The following is a 22,127-nucleotide window of genomic DNA, read 5'->3' on the forward strand; positions in this document are numbered from 1 at the left end:
GAACATCCAAGAGCAGGGTGGCCTTGACTTCCTGGTAATGGGCCACCCAAGCCTTTCTCAAATTCAACTCTGTTTATTAAGTTCTGGCTTCTAACTGCGACACACGGAAAAAGACTTTCCATTTGCTGGGTCCAGCACCGATAAAGTGCGCTGTGGAACCATCCATAGTCCATGCATTCCTATGCATATACATTGGTGCATCGCTGCAATCTATTCACTATGTAGCTAGCCTCATGATTACGTCTTCTCTTTGCGTTACTGCATCTGTACAATTGTAAAATGACTTGATATTTTCTTCATCGTTTCTGTAGCATGAGCTCATATCGAGCCCGAAATGTTGCTCATCTCCAACACCTCCTCCTTAGATATCTATAGAATATTTATGTTCTCTCATCTCTGCATCTTTTCTGGGTGCGTCACTTCTACTTCTTCATGACCTCACCAGTCTTCTCTTTTGCTCAGTTTTAACACTTCTTCCGGAATTTCATTCAAATGGCCATCATATTGTCGTGAATGCATTTATGGCTTTCTCAATGAGTACCTTGCTTCTAGGATTCTTTTTTCGGTATAGGTATTTTCACTGGTACTGCATGTGTCTCACACTCTGGCTCCCAACATATAGGTAAGCATGTGGGTGGAGCTTTGAATGGGGGTACTTGGCTCCACCTCTACAACTCTGTATCACAATCCAATTTGGTTCAAAGCAACACCTGCAGGCTTACAAAGTTGTCCATTGTCAAAGTCCTTGCTTCCTTGATGTTGGCACCAGTAACTTCCAAAATAAAAGTGTTTTCTTGATATGGGGAGACTGGCATCACAAGTTCATGTGCATTGTAAATGATAATTGCTGTAGCAAAACACATTGTAATGGCTACCTGAGCATTCACCTAACTAGGCCCCTTCCGACGTTTGACAAAAGCCGCAGCTGGAGAGGGAAAAGGGACGTAAGTGTTGTGCTGACAGAGCTCCACGCTTCAGCAAAGAAGGGGCTGCAATTAGCTTCAAGGCTGGGTAAGCCTCTCTTCCAGCCGAGCTTCCAGCTCAAGCGGAATATGCGCCATGACGTTCAGAGATTCTGCAGGACCTGCAAGCAGCCAATAGAGGACCAGTCTGTCTGGTTCAGGCAAACAGAGCCACCCAATCACCTTTGTGCTATGGGAGCTTCAGGTCCCCTGTAATGAGCCACATCACGTTCACTTGATCTTTGTGGGATTTCTAATGTTATCGGAGCAGGTGTTCACAGGCAATCCCACAATTTGCACTTTAAATATGTTTTCTTCGATTTGTAAGATGTTTGGTGATATTTCATGACAGTGTACTATATTTGATTGTCATTAGCTCAATATTTGCCACCTTTGTATGTTTGTATATTGTTTAGTCCACCGCGTTCCCTGTTCTTTCTCCTGTTCCTTTCTCCTTTGTGCCATGGCAAAAAATAAAAAAATAAAAGGCCCCTTCCCTTTTTGTATTCCTAATCGTATCTGTCTGTGCATTTGTCCAACCAACCCTTTTGTGACTTGTTTTCTGTTTCCCTCCTTTTGCCTTTAATCCCTGAAAAAGCATAACTGTACTAGACATTTATAGACATTGAATCGGACCTTCGACTGCCATACAACCGTTATACTATGATTCCTCTTCAACACGTATTTGGTCTAGAGTCTGGCGTTATGTCTGCAGACATTGGATGTACCCACTGATTGCATGATGAAAAGCGTGAGGTGTGTCATATTTTTTGGAAACGCCCTCCATGTTGGATTGGCGGACAGCTGCCGTGGGCAAAATTAGAGATGGGGTTTTAGCATTTTTTTCGATGTCTTATAACTTTGTTCCCATTTGACGAATGTGTACAAAAGATTTTAGATTATAGACCCAACCTTGAATTTTTCTGCAAAGTCTGAATGGATTTTGTCAACTGGGAGCTAAGTTATATGACTATTTTATGCACGTACATTTTGACACTTTTAAAAAATAAAACATGGATGAATTTGCAGGAAAGTTGTGCAAGGAGCATTGGCAAGGACTTGAAAGCATGGTTTTGCAAATGTGTTTGTGTCTTATTTTTTAAAAGTGTCATAATGTTCATACAAAAAATAATGATATACTATCAGTGACTGAGGCATAGCCGGTTGACATGGGCAGTGACCAGATTGTCAAAGTCGTGGCCAAAGGCATTGAGCAGTGGCCAGATTGTCCGATCGATAATCTAACTATTGCCCATGACCACGAGAGACTGACAATGGGGTTAAAGTGGGCATGGCCACCAGGGACTGGCTATGTGGTTAGATTTTTGAAATTCGGGATAGGTTTGAATGGGAAAATAAATTCTGCCCGTGGCTAAAATTCTTTCCGGAGCTACAGCTCGAAGTGCTGCACAGGATTGCATCAACAGATCGCAGTGACTATCGCTACATAGACTATGGACTCTGAGACAATGTTAATCAGCAGATAATTATGAAACACGCTGAACCAGGTGCCCACGTGGTCAACAGGCCACCCTTATTCGCGACCATAATGGGACAAGATATTGGGATTGGATGCTGGACTCATTTCCAAAACCTCGCAGCAATTACTGGCCACCAATCCATATGCCTTATGAAAGACTCTAGAGAATCGAAATTACATGTCAGCTGAGTTCTAACAATGAATATAGCATCAGGAATAGTTTTGAAGACTGCTTCATTATGACAACAGTTACTTATTGAATAACCCAGCACTGAGGTGAACCGGGCTTACTCTCCTATTCAAAACCTAACGCTTGAAGAAGGAAGGGCACCTTCACAAAAGAACCGCATCACCAGCAGCAGAATAATCTGTTTAAAGTACTAGATGAAGCGCAGTGATCTACCCATTCTACCACCCTGCAATTACCTAATAATCATGTACTCTGATTAGCTTTTTGGGGCATGCAGCATGGCCGAACCCTAGGTTTGAATGGGAAGACATATTTTGCTTCCTGCAAAAACCTGTGTGAGGAGCATCAGTAAGGACCTGAAAACATGGTTTTGCAAATCTGTTTAGTGTTTCATTTTTACAAAGTGTCCAAAAGTAAGCACAAAAACAGTGATATCATTTTTTGGTGCATGGACAATGGGCTTGGCCTTCGACAAGGTCGAATGCCTACTTATTGGGGCATGCAGCATGGTCGAAGCTCTAGGTTTAAATGGGAAAAACAATCTGGTTGCGGCTTCAGTCCAGAGTGCTGGACGGAATTGCAGCAAAGTTGTGCGAGGAGCATCATCAGCAAGGACCTGAAAGGATGCTTTTGGAAATCTGTCCTGCGTTTTACTTTTTTGAAATTGTCGAAACGTAAGTAAAAAAAAATAGCGATATAACACAGAGAAGGAGCACAAGAAACAGTGTCACCTACCTTAGATTTAAGGAACGCCCAACATCTTCCCCTGTCCACCTGTTAAAACATCACACTAAAAATAAAAATCACAGGATCTTTTGCAGTCTGCATAGTCCGCGGACAGTACAAAAGTCTCTGGATATTGGGAAAATTCCAGCCATGGGGTGGGGGAATTAAAATCACTTAACTTGTTTTTCATTCAGAAATGGTGACTCTTAAAAGAACCTTTTTTTTTATTTTTTTGAGGGTTTTATAAAATCCACAAACAAATGTTCTACTGAACTAATTCACAAAAACTACTTCTAATTTATTTTCGGTTTTAGTTTTTTATTTACTACAACTACTAAAATAACTTTTGACAACATAGTTCACAAGTTCACAAAAGCAATTTCAGTACATTTCGGATATTCAAAAGAAAAATCTGATTTCCAACATCAGTCAAATGCACTGCATCTCCTTGAAAAGTTTTACACCATCCAACTTCATATTTGCATTGCTAAAAGTTGCCATTCCTAAAACAAATAAAAATCACATACATCTTTATTGACATGCTGTCTAGCTTCCTCTGTTTCTGAACAAAGCAAGTTTGGACGTCTCCATATTTGACTTTCATGGATTTCATTAAAAAAAATCATCTTTGCAGCGGGAAACAGTTCCATTAGGCTTTTCAACATGTCCTTCATGGCAAACTGCAAAAATCCTGCAGTCACATAGCCCAAACCGCTGCCTCCATAATGCACAATAATAATATCTGGACATTTAAAGGGAGCCATACTCTCACAGAATGGTAATATAGTGGCCCACTTTAATCCACAATCTTCATACCACGAAACCTCCACGTCTTCCAATCCAATAGTACCAGAGATACCATGATATTCAGTTATAAACATTCAATGAATGAATATAAGGTTCTCCCACCATCCACACACTCTGCTTATTCAAAGCCATAGCCATCTTCACTACACACAACAACAAAAGACTTGATATCCTGTACTTCTGTACACTTGAACTCCTACTCCACAACCACAAAACCTGATTGGCTAGTCCCACAATGTCCTCTTTCCATGCACCTGCCCACTTTCTTTTCCACCTATAAAAACAGCTCCATTTTAACTTTATTCCACCCACCAAGCCTTTCCAGGCCCTCTTTCGGCCACCAGATAACCTGATATCTGTTTTCCAGACTTTTGTCTCATTGCGCTGTCCGCGATCTGCAGTGATGTCCACGGACTCGGCGGCACATGCAAACCTTATTTTCATCTATAAAAACAGCTCCGTATAAACTTTATTCCACTCTTCCACCCTTTCCAGGCCATGTTTTAGCCACCAAATAACCCCAAACGTGTATTCCACACGTTTTCCTCCCCGTGCTATCGGCGGACACTACTATTAAATCTACTGGGTGGATTTACACCAAATTTACAAAATCACACTTTGGGGACCAAGCCGTGCTGCTCCTGGTGCAAGTTTGGTAAATATCTGTCCAGTGTTTTGTTCTGTAGGAGCAAGCTAAATTTATTTTCAATTATGTCTATGAGAATTCATCCAGGAGGGGCAAAGTTATGAGTAGGGGTCCTAAAATGTGTGGTTTTTCCCTGAGACACAAAGGATAAAAATGTTGCTCAAGCCTAAAGCCCAAACTGCTGGATGGATTTTCACCAAATTTGCAGCAGGAGCAGCAGCTTGGTCCCAAAAGTGTGCTTTTTTTAAATTTGGGGTTAACCATCCAGTAGTTTCTTTTTCATGGATTTCATGTCCTGGTGTTTCATGTCCTGGTGTTAGTCTTAGCAGTGCACGGTGTTGGCATGAGTTATGGTGTCATTTCCGATGTTTTTCGGTTTTACTTGTAACCATAACATCCCTTTAACAAAGTTTTTTCAGTGAATATATATCTGTATATATATATTCACTGAAAAAACTTTAGTTAAGGTGATCATATTTAATGCAACAAAACCCTTGAAATTCAGCAGATATGGGAAGTGATGATCGGTGTCCCCTAAAATCTAATGATGTGTTATTCATTTTGTTGACCTCGGAAGGATGAAAAGCTGAGTTGGCCTTGCCAAAATTTGAACCTGAGACCTGCATATCACACACAAATCGCAGCAGCGAGCCATCAACCCACTGAGCTATCTTGCTGGCTTCTAACTTTGTATGTCATTATGAAACCCATCTATTATGTATGTGCTCATGGGCTTTGCAACAGGGGAGGAAGCAGAGTTAAGATGATCATCCCTTCCCACATCCACTGAATTTCAAGGGCTTTGTTGCATTAAATTTGATGACCTCAACTGTCCCTTAATTATTTTTTTCCAGTGATTTACAAGGCTTTTGTTATACCATAGTTTATTTAAGGGCCACTAGCCATTGCCTTCGGCCGCGGCCACTGTTTATGTTGCACCAATAGGTTCCTTTAGGGCCCATTAGCCGTGTGCTTCGGCCATGACCACTCTACATGTTCCGCCTATAGGTGTCCTTGGTGCCCACTAGCCATGACCTTTGGCCCTGGCCAGTGAGTAAACCCCACTTTATACTTTAAAACACTAGGGTTCCTTCAAGCCCAGTAGTCATGGCCCTCAGCCGTGCAGCTGCACGTGTTGCACCAATAGGTTTCTTTGGTGCCCACAGTCCGGGGCCACTGGCAGAAATGCCCATTCCCCCTGCCTGGTAGATGTGATCACAGCAGATGTCCCCCCATTTATTGTTTTTCCTCAGTTTTATTCCGCCGAAAATTACTGCAGTATTCTCGCGCAAATTACAGCGATAGTGCGTCCTTCCTTTTCTGTAGGTCCCGCCACCCACCTCAGTTTATTTTTACCTCACTGGTCACCTCCCATTACTCTCTTTCTCTTTGTTTTGTGTGACACATTTTTGCTTCCTAGCACGTCCTGCGTTATTACTGTGGCGAGATTCCACCGTTATTCCCCTGATAATGTGAAAAAGTCCAAACTGTAACTGGTTTCCCAGACCACCCCCAACTTGTTTTTTTAGGCTTTTATTTGCATTACGCCGAGCTAAGCATGAGCGTCATAGACTGATTGTCCTTAGGTACTCACTGTTCTATCGACATATAGTATTTTTTTATGGAAAAGTGGCAACTGCCATCTGGTGATCATTGGGATGTACTGTTCATCTGCAGATTAAAATATTAAAAGCTTTCCTTTTATGCACTTCCTTCTTCTTTTCATTTACTTCTTCCTTACTTTCTTTCTATTCCTGTTTCTATTGCTTTCTTTTTTTGGGTTCATTTCATATTTTGCTTTTTTCTTGCTTTTCTATTCTCTTTCCTTTCTTCTGTTTTCACTCTTTCCATTTCCTTACTTCCATCCTCCCTTCTTCCTTTCCTTCTTCTTTTCTTCTGTTCCATCTTCCTTGCATTCTTATATTCTTTCTTTCATCCTTTCTTTTATTCTAATTTGCAAGGGGTCCCCATGCTATATTTTCATCTTCCCATCAAACCCCCACAGTACTGGTATTTTCTTCACCTTTTCCATGCACCCTTTCCCCTCTTCTCTCCCAAACCCTGTTTTCCGCGACCCCCTCCCACCTGTTCCCTCCTTTCTATATCCCCTCCTGTGCTACTGCCCTTTCCTGTCCCCTTCCTTTCCCCCTGAACTCCTCTGCTCTCCACAAACCCATAATTGCACCACTTCTCCCACCACACTCTGTGCCTTCTCACCTCCAAATGACCTTCCTCCTTTCACCCTCATGATACACTGGTCGATCAGACTAACAGGTTTTAATCAGTCAACCGGTCTAGGCTGTCCAGCAGGCTATGACGAGCAGATTGGCCAAGTTGGAAGTCAATACAATGACCCAATAAAGCAAAATAGCTTTGATTGTGAGTGTATTCAAATGCACACTGTGTGCCAATAGTCTGAAAACGTGGCGTGCTCTTAAGTTCCTGCCTTTGAGCTCCTGTATTCTCATCTCAGGGCCTTTAGTCTTGCCAAGACCTCTGTTTGCTGTCTTCTAAATAGCCGAGAGCTTGGCTCACGGGTCACACTCTTTTCTTGAAGCAGCGCTTATCTTGGAAGCGAGACAGCCATACAAAACATTACTGTAGACCCTGGGAGAAGGAATGTGCTACCATTATCACTGCCAGGTAAAATCAACGCATTAAAATGGAAACGTCACCTACAAACGTTCCCGCCTCTCACAAATGCCCCCAGTATGTGCCAGTGAAGGGCTTTTCAGGATCTATAGTCTAGCGTCTAAAAATGTATACGGAGAAAAGCAATGCTAGGCTTAAAATAGCAACACTTAAAGCTTCCAAATGTAATGGAGGATTTGCCTCCCCAGACTGGAAAGCATATCACCACACAGCATGATTAAATATAGTAAAAATGTAGGAAATGATCCAGGTGGAACATTAAAAACATAAAACATACATCTGTCTCTTATGTTGCAGAGCCCAGCCTCTAAGCGCGGGACCTTGTTTTGAACCCATGCTCCTCAGTGAATGATATATAGTCTAATTGGGATTTGCACATGAGCTGTGTTCCAGATTTTGGGCCTCATTACAACCTTGCCGGTATCCTGGCAGTAGAGCGGTCAGGATACTGGTAAAGGTTGTTACCGTTTCCGGCACCCGGTCCTGCGGCATTGCCGCTGGATCACAGGTGCCGGCGGAGCGGTGTAAATCCCCATTCATGTAGGACTCCATGAGGGAATTGGCCATCATTACCGCCACCGGCAATGCCGATGGCGGTAACAAGGGCTTTTTTGGGCAGTAGGGTGCCTGGTTTACTATTTAGCTGGAGGTGACCCAAGTGCCCCACCAGCACCCCCGTAGTCAGGTGGTCCGATAAAGTGCAGTATCCTTGGATACCAGCACTTTTTTTACCAGAGGCCGACTCAGAATGAGCCCCTTTGTTCCCAAAATGGACTCCAACGCCATTTCATTTCATATGATGGGCATGTCTCCAGCTTATCACCGTTGGGTCAACAGTTTGGAAGAGTGCTTCAAGAAGATCCAAAAATCTACCACTGACCAAAGAGTGGGATCGCCTGTTACCATGATTGGTGTTTGCCACACTGAGTATTTGCCCGCCCTTAGACAGGACACCAATTCCATCATTTCTCCATCCCACAAGGACTGGTTCCAGAGTCACATAACCATAGCGGCCTTGCAATGAAAACATGTCTGGCAGCAGCCTGGGACAATGCACACTAAAAACATAAACCATTATATATGCCTCTTTTCCAAGTGGCACAGGCACCAGCCAGTCGCTTTGCACAACACAGAATAAAGCCTGCACCTGGCTGGACAGAAAAGCTGGCTCAGTTTCCATATATTCATTTAATGGCGCTTAATCCAGAGCACTTCAGTAATGAGGACATATTGGGATTTAAGCCAATTCTTCAATAACTAAACTCGGAGTTAGTGCTGACCCAAGTAGTGATAGCCTCGTGTTATATAGTTTTTCATGCCACACTCCCTCTACTTCTAGGCTCTGTAACAAAAGGAGATATTCTACCCCAACTAAATGACACTCAATGTTCTGGCCTCTGAAGGATGAAGTGCGTATGTGCACCAAGTTTCGAGAGCGCTTAACTCTTGAGCTATCGTGCCATCCCAAGTGTTTTTTTTTTCTTACCAGGATTGTAAAATCAGTGCCTTGCCTCAGATAGCCGACAAATTGATTATCCAAGTCTCAACAGAGCAAATAATTCATTATAACGAAGAAATCCAGTAATGTATTAATGTGGGGAAAAATAGGGGAAACTGCTCATTAATCTAATTTAACATTGATAGATGAATTGAAGTACTTACGGTAAACATGTTCGCGATTACAAATGTATTCTTAAAATTAATTCAAAGGAACATATGAATACGCCCCCATGTATTGGTTTGTTTATATCATGTCATTGCGATTTCTACGCATAGGTGCACATTTCCCAGGAATAGACGTAATCCGTCCGAAATTTGCGATGAATTAGCATGTTGGTAAATGTTCCCCGTATGTTAATTCCAGATCGTATTGCGATGTGGAAAGTGGTCGCTAGATGGCGATATAACTCAACAGTGCTTTAAAACATTGGCATCTGGCTGGTGCACCATGTTTTATGGCGCGGCCGATTTGGTGCGGCGCCTTCCCCCAGGTCAGGAGTGGACTGGCCTACAGGGAACTCTGGAGATTTCCTGGTGGGGCTCTGTACCCTGCCCCTCTTTTCTCATAGGAACAGGGTTCCCACTCACCAAGCACCAAGATGCCCCACCTCTGCTATTCCTCTGGGGGGCTTGATAGTAATCCGGGCAGCAAGAGGGAAGTTTCTAACATCTGTTAACAGAATGAAGTCCTATAATCCAGAAATCCATAATTCCAGAACCCAATGTTACCCGCCCTGCAGCCGTTGCTGGACCCTTCCTTTCTGGGCACGCGGTGATCTGGCACAGCTGAGAATTAGCAGACGCATTAAGTTGGAACATATCTTTCAATATATCAAAAAGCAGGAAGAACAATAAAACAAGAAAACAAGAAGGAATTGAAGAGTGTGTGTAAGTCTCGTTGTCAGAGCTAGTGAGTGGAAAAAAACAAATACACAGACCGCTCTGGAAAAACCTACTCCATAGGCTGCATCAATTAAAACAAACAAGAGATATACCCGAGTGAAAACATTAGGGAGAACAATTTCCAGGGCTTAACATTTCGAGTATAGAGTAAACATAGGCTCGGTTTCTTCCTGAACACCGACAACACATAATGCAGAGAATCATGAATTATGTGTGGGTGGTGGTGAAGGGGTGGGGGTGAGTTAATGGTTTGTGTTCTTATTTATTCCCAAAATTGAGAATTTTCCAGAGAACCTCCCTGGTCCCCCACGCCCCCACCCCGAGAAAAAATGGCCTACTCTGCGGGCCGGAAGTCAAGCTGCACGGGGTAGATGCTTTGGGGGGGAAAGGACGTGCCTCGCCCTCTACGCACACGTTCTCGTTTCCGCTCATTCTCTCTTTTAGCGCCTAAAGTTTGGAACGCCCTTCCTTTCAGTCCACGTGCAGCACGTGAACTCCTTACTGTGTTTCATTCCATTCGTATTTCCTTCTCAGACAGAATGACTTTTACCAGAAATTACGATTCTGCACACTCCATGGCACTGCTTTCATTTTTCCTGTTTCTGCTCCTCTGTACAGTGCCTTGGCGAGAGCGCGCTATGAATAAAATGCACTTACATGAAAAGAAGTAATACAAGAACCCCAACTTTGAACAAAGGTTTGGCCTCATGTGAAAGCAAATATGTAATATGTTTGGGGGTGCCCAGCACCATTCAGCACGTACGATTTGTGATATATTAATAATGGGCTTCATTACGAGTTTGGCGGTCCATTATCTTCACTTTTTGTGACATTAAAGGAATTACCGCCACACTGCTGGATTCTGACTCTGGAGCTGAAGTGCAGGATTTACCTCCAGCACATTGCTGAAGGGAACTCCTCCACTTTGCCTCAAAATAGTGTAGGATTTGCCGCAGCCGAATAACCGCTTGCTGTAAATCTGCCAAAACACCAATGGAATTCTCTGTATTCCAGAAATGGGGTCCAACACTGCCGTTATCAGACTCTTAATCCAGCAGCAATGTGACCAGACCGAGTGGCAGTGACGCTAAAGACGTTTGGCGGTAACGTTACCGGAACAATGTCAAACTCCTAAGGAGCCCACTTTCTTTTGTTGAGAATACATCTCTGTGTTAACGATCTGCCAGAGTCATCTACTCAGAACCAGCTCAAGGCGTGTGTATTTTATGGCACCAACATTTCCAACAAGGCATGAATATTAATGAGAGCTCGTTCTTTTTTCAGCTCCGGATGGTCCCCCTCAGGAAGTTCAGCTGGAGGCGGTGTCCTCACAAAGCATCAAAGTCGCCTGGAAGGTAGAGTACGCTACAGTCCAGATGTCACTCACTGTCAGAGCCACGCCCATCAGGCAATATGTGTGTACACATCTTTCTGGCATCAACACAGAAACTCAGCAGCCCAACATGAAATCCCAATGAATCCGAGGAACCATATTAGACTCTACCACAATGATGATCCAACCAATAATAGAAATACAGTGCATTAAAACCACGATGCAGAATACGCACCCTATTAAAAAAAAAAACAATCTTATAGTATTTGCGCGCAACACATTCTCCATGCCATAGAAATTAATATGATGGGGTAGTTGCTACAGGCTGAGATGCAATTCTGATAGGATGTGAGAACCCCCAAACTTAAGCCCAGAATATAAACAGTTAAAACCATATCCGCTTGACGAGCTTGCCCTTTGGCCCCCAAAGAAACATATGTGGAGCAGTGGGAGGAGAGCTGGGGATGGGGGAATGTAACAAAATGTCCCTTCACCTAGAGCAGCGAAATGCCCGGCTCCAAGCCTGGTAACATGACCGGTCTGGATTAGTATACACTGTTGTGACCGTTCTTGTTTCGAGACTTGTAGGCAATCAAATGAAGAGGGGGGCGGGGGGTAGCTAAAGGGGCTCAGGAGAGGCAGTAGACAGCACTTTATAATAGTAGGGTAGAAATCGGAGCTAGTGTAGTTTGGGTGTCCACTCAAACCGACTCTGTCGTCAATATTATTTTATGTTTATTTATTTATTTTTGCATGTATGCAGTGCACACACGCCCTCAGCAATCAGGGTGCTACAATCCAGTTACATGGAACCCATAAGCAGGGAACAAGTCCTTAGCTCGAGATTGGACATGGGTACATGTGGATAGGTAGGGTACATAAAGACTAGGATAGCATACAGGTAGAAACATGACAATGTTTGTGCATAGGTTGCAGAGACAAGGACAATTTCAGCGACCTAGACTACTGAATTGGACCACAGTAGCCATGGGATAGTTGACTAGTTAGGTGAATAGCCAGGTTTTTAAATCTTTTTGAAAGGCCCAGTACCATTTTTCTGCTCTTAGGGAATGTGGAAGGGCCTTCCAATGTTTTCCATTAACGACTGGGAAGCTTGAGCCTCTCGCTCTGCTTCCCAGTTCTTAATCAGATGTAATCCCCAATGAAAATCCAACTAGAAGTACTAACTATGCATTCTTTTTTGTTTCATCAGCAAAAAAGTAAAGAATATGAATCCTCACATGTGTCACTTTTTATAAATGGGTTATAAATTAGCAGACCTAATTAAAATGTATGAACCTTGGAAGGGAGGATTATCATTGCATAGTGCCCAGCCTCAAGTTATTGGCCAAGACGGACCCCTCCTGAGGTCAATTAGGCAATTAGGACTTTTGTGGTAAAATGAAATAAAATCTTGCAAGAATCACTGAGTGGACTTCCAACGGCTCTATATGATGTAATAACGGGGCCATTCTGGCATTTAGAATGGTTCATTTGGCTCTTAGGCAAGGCTACCTGCAAGTCAATGTAGCATACGCGCAACCTGTATTGTGGAACATACCAAGACATTTCTAGAGTGCCTTTTCAAGATAATACATTGTCCCTCATATGTAAGTTTGATCTCATTCAGGCCACGAAAAAGCACCTACAGAATGGAATAATCCGTGGCTACCAGATCGGCTACCGGGAGTACAGCTCGGGAGGCAACTACCAGTTCAACATCATCAGCATCGACACTACCGGGGACAGCGAGGTCTACACACTGGATAACCTGAAAAAGTACACCCAATACGGCGTGGTGGTGCAGGCGTGCAACCGGGCTGGCACCGGCCCTTCGTCTCAGGAAATAATCGTCACCACACTGGAGGACGGTAAGTTGCTGCTCTGCTAAAATATCCCACAAGGTAGCTAAGGCATGCAATCCACTTTGATTTGCAACATTTGCCCTGTAGCCCACGAGTCTTACTGACATTTTGTGCATTCTTTGTTTAAACTTAATCTTTCATACCCTCAGTTGGTGAAAATTGTAAAATGCATTGCACTGCACCTTTAAGTGATTGTTTTCATCACACGCAAACTGCACATTACGTGCTGCTGTGTTTGGTGACATCAGACTTTGGAAGGACCTTTTCAGATCCGTTATAAAGAGCTATAGGCCTCCCTTTTAACTGTTATTGCATTGCAATTAAACCTTCCCTGTGTACTCCCTGTGTACTCCATCACCTTCTAAGCCAAACATAAAAAGAGCACTCCCGTTTCCTCAAGTGGCCGTGTGTGAGAAGGCTATCTCTTCCCGTTTCCTACTCCCATTTCCTCAAGTGTCTATGTATGAGAAGGCTATGTACTCCCGTTTTCTACTCCCGTTTCCTCAAGTGGCTGTGTGTGAGAAGGCTATCTACTCCCGTTTTCTACTCCCGTTTCCTCAAGTGTCTGTGTGTGAGAAGGCTATCTCTTCCCGTTTCCTACTCCCATTTCCTCAAGTGTCTATGTATGAGAAGGCTATGTACTCCCGTTTTCTACTCCCGTTTCCTCAAGTGGCTGTGTGTGAGAAGGCTATCTACTCCCGTTTCCTACTCCCGTTTCCTCAAGTGGCTGTACGTGAGAAGGCTATCTACTTCTGTTTCCTCAAGTGACCATGCGTAGAATGCTATCTACTCCCGATTTGTCAAGTGGCCATGCGTGAGAAGGCCATCTACTCCCTTTTCCTCAAGTGGCCGTGTTTCCTACTCCCATTTCCCCAAGTGGCCGTCCCATTTCCTCAAGTGGCCGTGCGTGAGAAAGCTAACTACCCCCGTTTCCTCAAGTGGCTGTGTGTGAGAAATCTGTCTACTCCTGTTTCCTCAAGTGGCTATGCGTGAGAAGGCTATCTACTCCCGTTTCCTCAAGCGGCCGTGTGTGAGAAGTCTGACTACTCCCGTTTCATCAAGTGACCATGCATGAGAAGGCGGTCTACTCCCATTTCCTCAAGTGGCTGTGTTTCCTACTCCCTTTTCCTCATGTGGCCGTGCATGAGAAGGCTATCTACTCCCGTTTCCTGAAGTGGCTGTGCGTGAGAAGGCTATCTGCTCCCGTTTCCTGGAGTGGCCGTGCGTGAAAAGGCTGTCTACTCCCATTTCCTCAAGTGGCCGTGTTTCCTACTCCCTTTTCCTCATGTGGCCGTGCATGAGAAGGCCATCTACTCCTGTTTCCTCAAGTATACGTGCATGAAAAGGCTATCTGCTCCCGTTTCCTCAAGTGGCTGTACGTGAGAAGGCTATCTACTCCTGTTTCCTCAAGTGACCATGCGTAGAATGCTATCTACTCCCGATTTGTCAAGTGGCCATGCGTGAGAAGGCTATCTACTACCGTTTCCTCAAGTGGCCGTGTTTCCTACTCCCGTTTCCCCAAGTGGCCGTCCCATTTCCTCAAGTGGCCGTGCGTGAGAAAGCTAACTACCCCCGTTTCCTCAAGCGGCCGTGTGTGAGAAGTCTGTCTACTCCCATTTCCTCAAGTGGCCATGTTTCCTACTCCCTTTTCCTCATGTGGCCGTGCATGAGAAGGCTATCTACTCCCTTTTCCTCATGTGGCCGTGCATGAGAAGGCTATCTACTCCCGTTTCCTGAAGTGGATGTGCGTGAAAAGGCTATCTATTCCCGTTTCCTGAAGTGGACGTGCGTGAAAAGGCTATCTACTCCCGTTTCCTCAAGTGAACATGCGTGAAAAGGCTATCTACTCCTGTTATTTCTTGGAATTCTCAGACTTGCAGTTATCGAACATTTCAAAAGGGGAAGAAAAAACATGTCCCAAAACCCAATAAGAAAAAAACAGGTCTTGGCGCCAGCTCATGCGTAGCCACTGGAAACTAGAGGACTCTGCATAAAGTGGTTTGCTCCCTGATTGGGCCATTTGGTCTGTATGTTACACATTGTCGCATGTGAATTTTTAATAGTCTTCTGAAATCAGAACATATCGGGGCTATTACACTATAGGGCAGTGTCTCTTGTTTAAATCTAAGCAGAGAGGTCAAGCACCAAAAGGGCACGCTGGACAGGCATTTACATTTCTGAGTGGAAGTGATGCACACTGGCATGGTGTAGACATGGCATGTTTCACAACATGTTTCATGTCTAACATGATTCGCACGTCTACAGCAAACCAGACTTGAAACAATACTCGGTGGGATGTGGAGGAAAAGATGCACCAGATGCTCTTCTGTACAATGAATTCTTGGGGACTACAAGACATTCCTAAACCACCCCATTGAGGTCATGAATGGGTGAAAAAAGACTTCACTTGCAGATACAGTTGTTCCAATGATGGAGGGTCTTGATATGGTTTGAGTGCCCCTAATGACAATGACTCAGCAACACAGGGCTTTTCCTTGCCCTTGCCAGGCCTTCTGGCTAACTATCCTATTCTGAGTTGTGGTATGGTGGTGTTCCCATGGGCTCTAATCCCTTACCCTGGCCATTCAACGTCTACTTGGCCCCTTTGGTCGAGCTCATCTCTACCTTCTCCTCTAGCCTTCAGTGTTATGCGGATGACACTCCGCTCTCCTTCAGACTCCCCTCAGGCTCCTCTCCTCTCTCGCTCATTCCTGGCTGTCTATCCTCGATTCAGGAGTGGTGGGCCTCCAATGATCTCTGCCTTAATGCTAGTAAGTCTGAGGTCTGAGATCCTTCTCACCCGCTCCCGATTTCCCTCTTTCCCTCTGGGCACCGTCATTGTGTCCTCTTCCGGCGCCTTCCTGTGAGTCAGAAAACCTTGGTGTCATCTTCGATTCCACTCTCTCCATCTCTCTTCACATCGTGGACGTTGCCAAGAAGGCCCACTTCCAGCTGCACCTCCTCAGAGGTATTCCTCCTTTTCTCACTTTCTTCCAGAAGCTCACTGTCTCCAGAGCCATGGTTCTCTCTAGGCTAGACTACTGCAACAGCCTCTTTCTCAACCTGCCTTCCTCTAATCTCTGCCCTCTGCAACTAATCCAGAACAGGACTGTAAGACTTGTCCTTGGCCTCAAGGCCAGGGATCGTATCTCTCCAGCCCTGAATACTCTCCACTGGCTCCCGGTGGCTGCAAGGATCAAGTACAAGACCCTCTGCATCGTCCACAAGGCTTTTTGGGACCAGGGCGTGCACTACATCCAACTCTCTCTTCCTAAACACCTTCCTTCTAGAGCCCGTCACTCAGCCACCTACAAATCTCTGAGGGTCAGACCCTTCTCCAGGCAGAGAGTGGGTGGTAGATTTCTGTCCTCTGCATGTGCCTCTCTCTAGAATGGCTTCCCTGGCCCTCTCAACCCTGACCTGTACCACCTGAGGTTTCCCAGAAGCAGCTCAAAGCCTTCCTTTTCACTTGTGCTTTCTCTCTCTCTCCCTCCTGTTGACCTACCTGTCTGCTGCACTGACTAGTTGCCTGGCTACCCACAGAATCTCAATGGGCACCAGGCTCCTCCATGACCAGTAGCCACTACACTGCCTCTGGGTCTGCCATGCCCTTGGAGCTGTATCTGTAACCCTACAGTCCCCTGCATCTGTGCACTTACCCAGAGCCGCGCTGCCCTGGCTGCACTTACTTAGAGCAATGCTGCCCTGATTGCACTTCCCTTTTCCCTCCCCTCTGGCATTTCTCCCCCCTCCCCTCTGGTACTCCTCCCCCCTCCCCTGCACTTGCATGATCTGAATGACACAAGGCCCAGTAAAATCATTTGTTTTGTCCTCCCTCTGACTTCCCTCTCTTGTCTTGTCGCGCCTAGAAACACATGTGTTTAGGCGCGTTATAAATGACGCATCATATCATATTATTTCACATCATATCATTTCAGAACCCTATCAGTAAGGTTTCTGCTTTGAAAATGCTCACTGAAGTCGGCTTCATGGAGGCTGGGTGCACCTTTCTCCACAAGAACATGGCAAAAAGAAAGACGGAAACAGGGTACGCTTCTGATCATTGTCTTCTAGGACAGTGTCTGACTGGTCGCTGAGATTTTAACATTTTTGGTTCACTAAACCATTTTTTGTAGACTGCCATTGATGTGCTGCATTTTTAATGGTCCACTCGTGGTGGTTGGGCAAAGGTGGTGCATTAACTTGAATTATACACCACATCTGTCCGATTGCTCTTTCCATGCTTTTTAAATTAATAGTAGGTGTGCAATCTTTTTCTAAATACTGCTTTGCAAACGAAAGGCCTCCTTGCTGTCGTACAGGCAGTTGCTGTGCATCCTTATACTGAATCTATTATAGGCTGTCAGAACGCGACGTACATGAGCCGTGGACCGAGCTAAGCCGCAGTCATGTTTATGGGCAGCGCGATGGGTCGGCCATGATCAGGGAGAATGAGTGCTGATTGGTTAGCCCACACACATGAACACAAAAGGCAGTGCATCTATTATTTCTGGCTTTGTGAAGGGATTGGGAGCTCCCAGTTATTCTCAAGCACTGCCCTGTTACCATATATGTAGGCTGGGTAAACAGTCTGGGAAACGGAACAGAGGAGCATGTGGGCAGAGCGCTGCTGAGTCAAATACCATTGCATTATGAGTAAATATCTGCACGTGGGGTGATATGATATGATAAATCGTTTATAATGGGTGGAGTGCAACAATTGAGTAGACAAGCAGAATTCCACTAGTATTGAATGCTGCTATAAGCAATGCCAGCCAAGGCCATAGGATATGCTGTTAGGAAGTTCATATTTAATGTAACCAACTAAATGTATCGGGTTCATTGTGTAAAACCCTAGAAAAACCATGTGTTTTCTGACTCGGGGGGGCAATGCCAGCTTCCCAACACATCATGGCACAGATGTATGTAAATAAACCAGCCTGTGCCTGGGCTCCCTCACATCCTCTTTGGAATAGTGGGTGAAAGTGTCTTGCTCTGCCTTCATGCACAATTATGAACCCGCATAACAGATACCTGTTTCTGTAGCAAACTGTAATCCCTTGTTTATCAATTGTCCCAGCTATGTCTTTGGGGCCAGTTCCTCATAGAATTAAGTGATAGCATTTTTAAAAATCATCCTGTTTTCATCCGGTGTTTTAGATAGCTTGGAATATTCTGACTATAAATGGACTTTTGTTTTGCTAGTCAGATTTAACTAAAACCACATAAAAAAATAACTGAGCTCAAAGGCATTGAAGGATTGTATTTTCAAGGGCTCTCCTTATGGAAAGTTTTTCCCTGAGTTTTCCAGCTGCATGTGTGAAATCCCACTCACCTGCCAACCTCTGTTTCCCTTCTTCAGCAGCCTTGGCTATTTACCTGGGAATTCCAGTCCACACTGTCTTTCTCTGACAGCGTCTGCATAGTTTACCAGCAGGTGTCAGTTTCTAATAAGTGTGTGTTGAGACAGGGACCTCACAGGGTATGATAGATTGTTAGTTTATTATCTATGTAGGAGATAATTACATGAGACCCTCAACCATCACTGCAGCCTGCATCCAACTGTTGAATATCAAGGAATAACACTCTCTTAAGAGTTACACAGTCTAGAACCTTGTGACATCACACTCTCGTACAGAATGGGAAGTCGTAATGCAATACTGAACATGAGCATAATATATACAAAGCACATACATAACACCCCCCCTCCCTTATCTAACAACAAAAAAAACATTTGATTACTCCATAAGAGGAAATTAATCACCAAAAGAAGAACCTAGAGAAAAACAATGGCATAACACATTTAACATAAACAGATGAATAGTGATAAACTTTGATACTCATGTGTTGTATGTATAAGGACATAGCAAGTCCCTGGATATAGAGACCCATTTTACGTCCTTATTTTGGCAACTCTTGACAAATTCCATATTTGGCCACTTTCTAATCTTACAGCTCCCCTGAGTACTTGGGCCACTCTGACAGGATCCGAATACAGGGGATCACCCTGCTTAGGAACAACAGCTCTCCTTATCCTGATCCAGTCACCCACTTCAACAAATGTTGTCTTCCTGGGAAACTTCTCATTGGACTTCTTAACCCATTTTTCCTTTCGTACTTCCATCCTCATCTTCACCTCATCCACTACTTTATCAGTTACTCTCGTTCTACCCAGCCACGCTGGAGATAACAAAGTGTTTCCCTTTCGTCCCCTCATCAGCTCAAAGGGACTGACTCCCATTTCAACACCCGGTGCCATTCGCAAAGCAAACAGACGCTCTTTAATTGCAACCTTACGGTCACCACCACATGCACTTGCCCCTCTGATTGCCTCCATTATACACCGATTTACCCTCACAATCGCGCCATTCCCTTGGGGATAGTTTAGTGCAGTCCTCTTGTGCATTATCCCACATTTGTACAAATTCTCCTGAAACAATTTCCCGGTAAATTGTTGACCATTGTCTGTGAGTACACTTCTAGGCAGCCCTTCTCTCTCAAAAACATCCTCTAGGAATGCAACAACACTTTGGCACGCCACATCCCTTATCACCTTGAACTCTGTCCACCTCGAAAACAAATCTATCAAGGCGATCACAAACCTTCCTCCAACCTTACCCATTTCCACAGGGCCCAGGACATCTATGGCAAGATCTTGCCAGACACCGTTGGTGTTCCCACTTTTCTTACCGGCTGCGCCACAGCTGACCAATTTCTTCCAGATTTGATGCAGTCACTACACTCTCCAACCACTCTGTCAACCTCACGATCAAGACTCGGCCACCAATAGTCGGCTTTTATAATTTCCTTGGTTTTGTATACACCAATATGACCTTGATGTGCAACCTTAATCAGCCTCCCCCTCAAACAGCCTGGAACAACCAACTTGTCCCAGCGATATGTCAGCCCATTCTTCACTGACAACTCCAACCTCACCTCCCACATTGATCTCTCTTCACCGGACAACAGTCTCATTTCCGGCCATCCCTCCCTAACAAAACCAACAATGCGTTTCCATTTTTCATCTGACGCCAACGCTTCTACCCATTCCTCCTTCTGTATCACCCCTTTGGTAGTGGCAAACACCATGTTCCCTTCATCCACAAACTTTTGCTTATCATCTTCATTGCCATTATCCACTCTCAGTCTAGAAGCATCGTCAGCTTGCACATTGTCTTTACCCGGTACCACCTCGATGTTGAATTTGAGACATTGTAGCCTAGTTACCCAGCAGGCAACCCTCCTTGAAACTTTATCAAGACCTTTGCTTTAGAATATCGCCTTTAAAGGTTTGTGATCAGTTCTCAGGGTGAACTCTTGACCCCATACAAAATGTTTGAGCTTCTCAATGCCATAATGACAGGCTAAGGCCTCCTTCTCCAAAACCGAATAATTCAGTTCAGCACCTTTTAACATGCGAGAAGCATGCATCAACACCGCCTCAGTACCATAAGCTCCTACCTGGGACATGACAACCCCTATACCCATCTCGCTAGCATCCATGGAAAGAACAGTCCTCTTTCTGGTGTCAAACATTGCTAACGGCTTCGCCATGTCAATTTTCAATTTAATCTCATCAAACTCTCTCTGACATTCTCTGTCCCACTCAAACTCCACTCCCTTCCTCAATAATGCCCTTAGTCTAGTAACTCCATCAATTCAGCCTTATTTCTCAGGGCTTGCATCCTTTTTATTCCATCTACTAAATCTCTCTTTGGTCTCAGGCTGTCCTCAGATATCTCATAACCCAAGTACTCTACTGCTCAGGTAGAAAAAACACACTGTCCCCTCGCAGCGTTATACCACGATCCTTGAAAATCCTCAACACCATCTCCACCTTTTTCTCCAATTCCTCTTCACTCCTCCCACATATGAGTACATCATATTGAAAACACCAAGCATCACTCACCTCCTTTAGCAACTTATCCATTACTTTTTGGAAAACTGATGAGGCTGAAATCACTCCGAAGGGCATGCGGTGAAACTGATAAATCCCTTCATATGTGATAAAAACTGTGAGTTTGCGAGATTCAACGTCCAAATTAATTTGGTGATATGCACTTGCCATATCTAACTTGGCAAAAAATTTCGCATTACCAATCCGACTCAATAGTTCACCCATGTTTGGGAGTGGATGGCGGTCAGCTATCACACACCTATTCAATTCCCTCAAGTCTACACAAACTCTTAAATCACCACTTGACTTTTTTACCACCACTACTGGGGAAATCCACTGTACAGCTTTAGCTGGTTCAATAATTCCTGCCTTTTCTAATTTCTTCAGCTCCTCCCTTAACGCATCGTGCATAGTCATTGGCAATGGTCTGAGTTTAGCACACAATGGTATGCTCCCATCTTTCAATACAATCTTGTGCACCATGCCCTTGAGACACCCCACACCTTTGTTAAATCTTCTGGGTACCTCTCAATCAGGCCATTCACACCAACTTTTGTCTTGTCAGTCCTTACAGCACTACCTATGTTTAGTACTTGTTCTTTGCTGTTGGGATCCAGTGTGATGCCCAAACCCCTTTGCTCCCTCCATGCAAGCAGGGTCTCCCCTTTCTTTGCAACATAAATCTTACCACATGTCGGTTTCCCTTTAAATCTGAAATGAGCGGTACAACATCCCAACAACTCTATTTTTCCCCCATTGTAGCTCGTGACATTAATGTGGTCTTTGAACACAAATCCGCCAACATTCTCACTTGCCGTCCATTCACTTCAACCCAAGCAGATGGATGTTCACACTCGTCAACCTCAGTACATTTCACCATATTCACTATAACAATCTCACTCTCAGACTCTTCACCTTCATCTCACGACCCTATTTCGCATTCCTCAACAAACATGGTCCCCTTTCCCCCACCAATGCGGTAGTTCTTGCAGCAGTTTTCAAACTGCCCCCAACTCTTACATAAACTACAATTAGCTCGTCTCCCAGGGCATACAGGAGAGGTTGATAAATGACGTGCACTTCCACACCTGAAGCACAGTCGGTCATCCCTCTTTTGACCTCTGCACACCCTCTTTCTGGGTCATTTTACTACTCACCTGACCCCC

At 44.5% G+C, this 22,127-nt stretch overlaps 1 protein-coding gene across 3 annotated transcripts in view; it reads left to right on the plus strand.

Annotated features, from left to right (window-relative positions):
• Positions 1–22,127, plus strand: part of DSCAM (DS cell adhesion molecule) — a 1,793,910-nt gene that overhangs the window by 1,207,806 nt on the left and 563,977 nt on the right. For all 3 annotated transcript variants that reach the window (XM_069636048.1, XM_069636050.1, XM_069636049.1), the window contains exons 16-17: positions 11,151–11,221; positions 12,830–13,070. In XM_069636048.1, coding sequence (XP_069492149.1) covers positions 11,151–11,221; positions 12,830–13,070 — 312 coding nt within the window. The remainder of the gene's footprint in view (positions 1–11,150; positions 11,222–12,829; positions 13,071–22,127) is intronic.

Source organism: Ambystoma mexicanum, chromosome 7p (assembly GCF_040938575.1).
Source record: "Ambystoma mexicanum isolate Mex_15411 chromosome 7p, UKY_AmexF1_1, whole genome shotgun sequence".
Lineage (NCBI taxonomy): Eukaryota > Metazoa > Chordata > Amphibia > Caudata > Ambystomatidae > Ambystoma > Ambystoma mexicanum.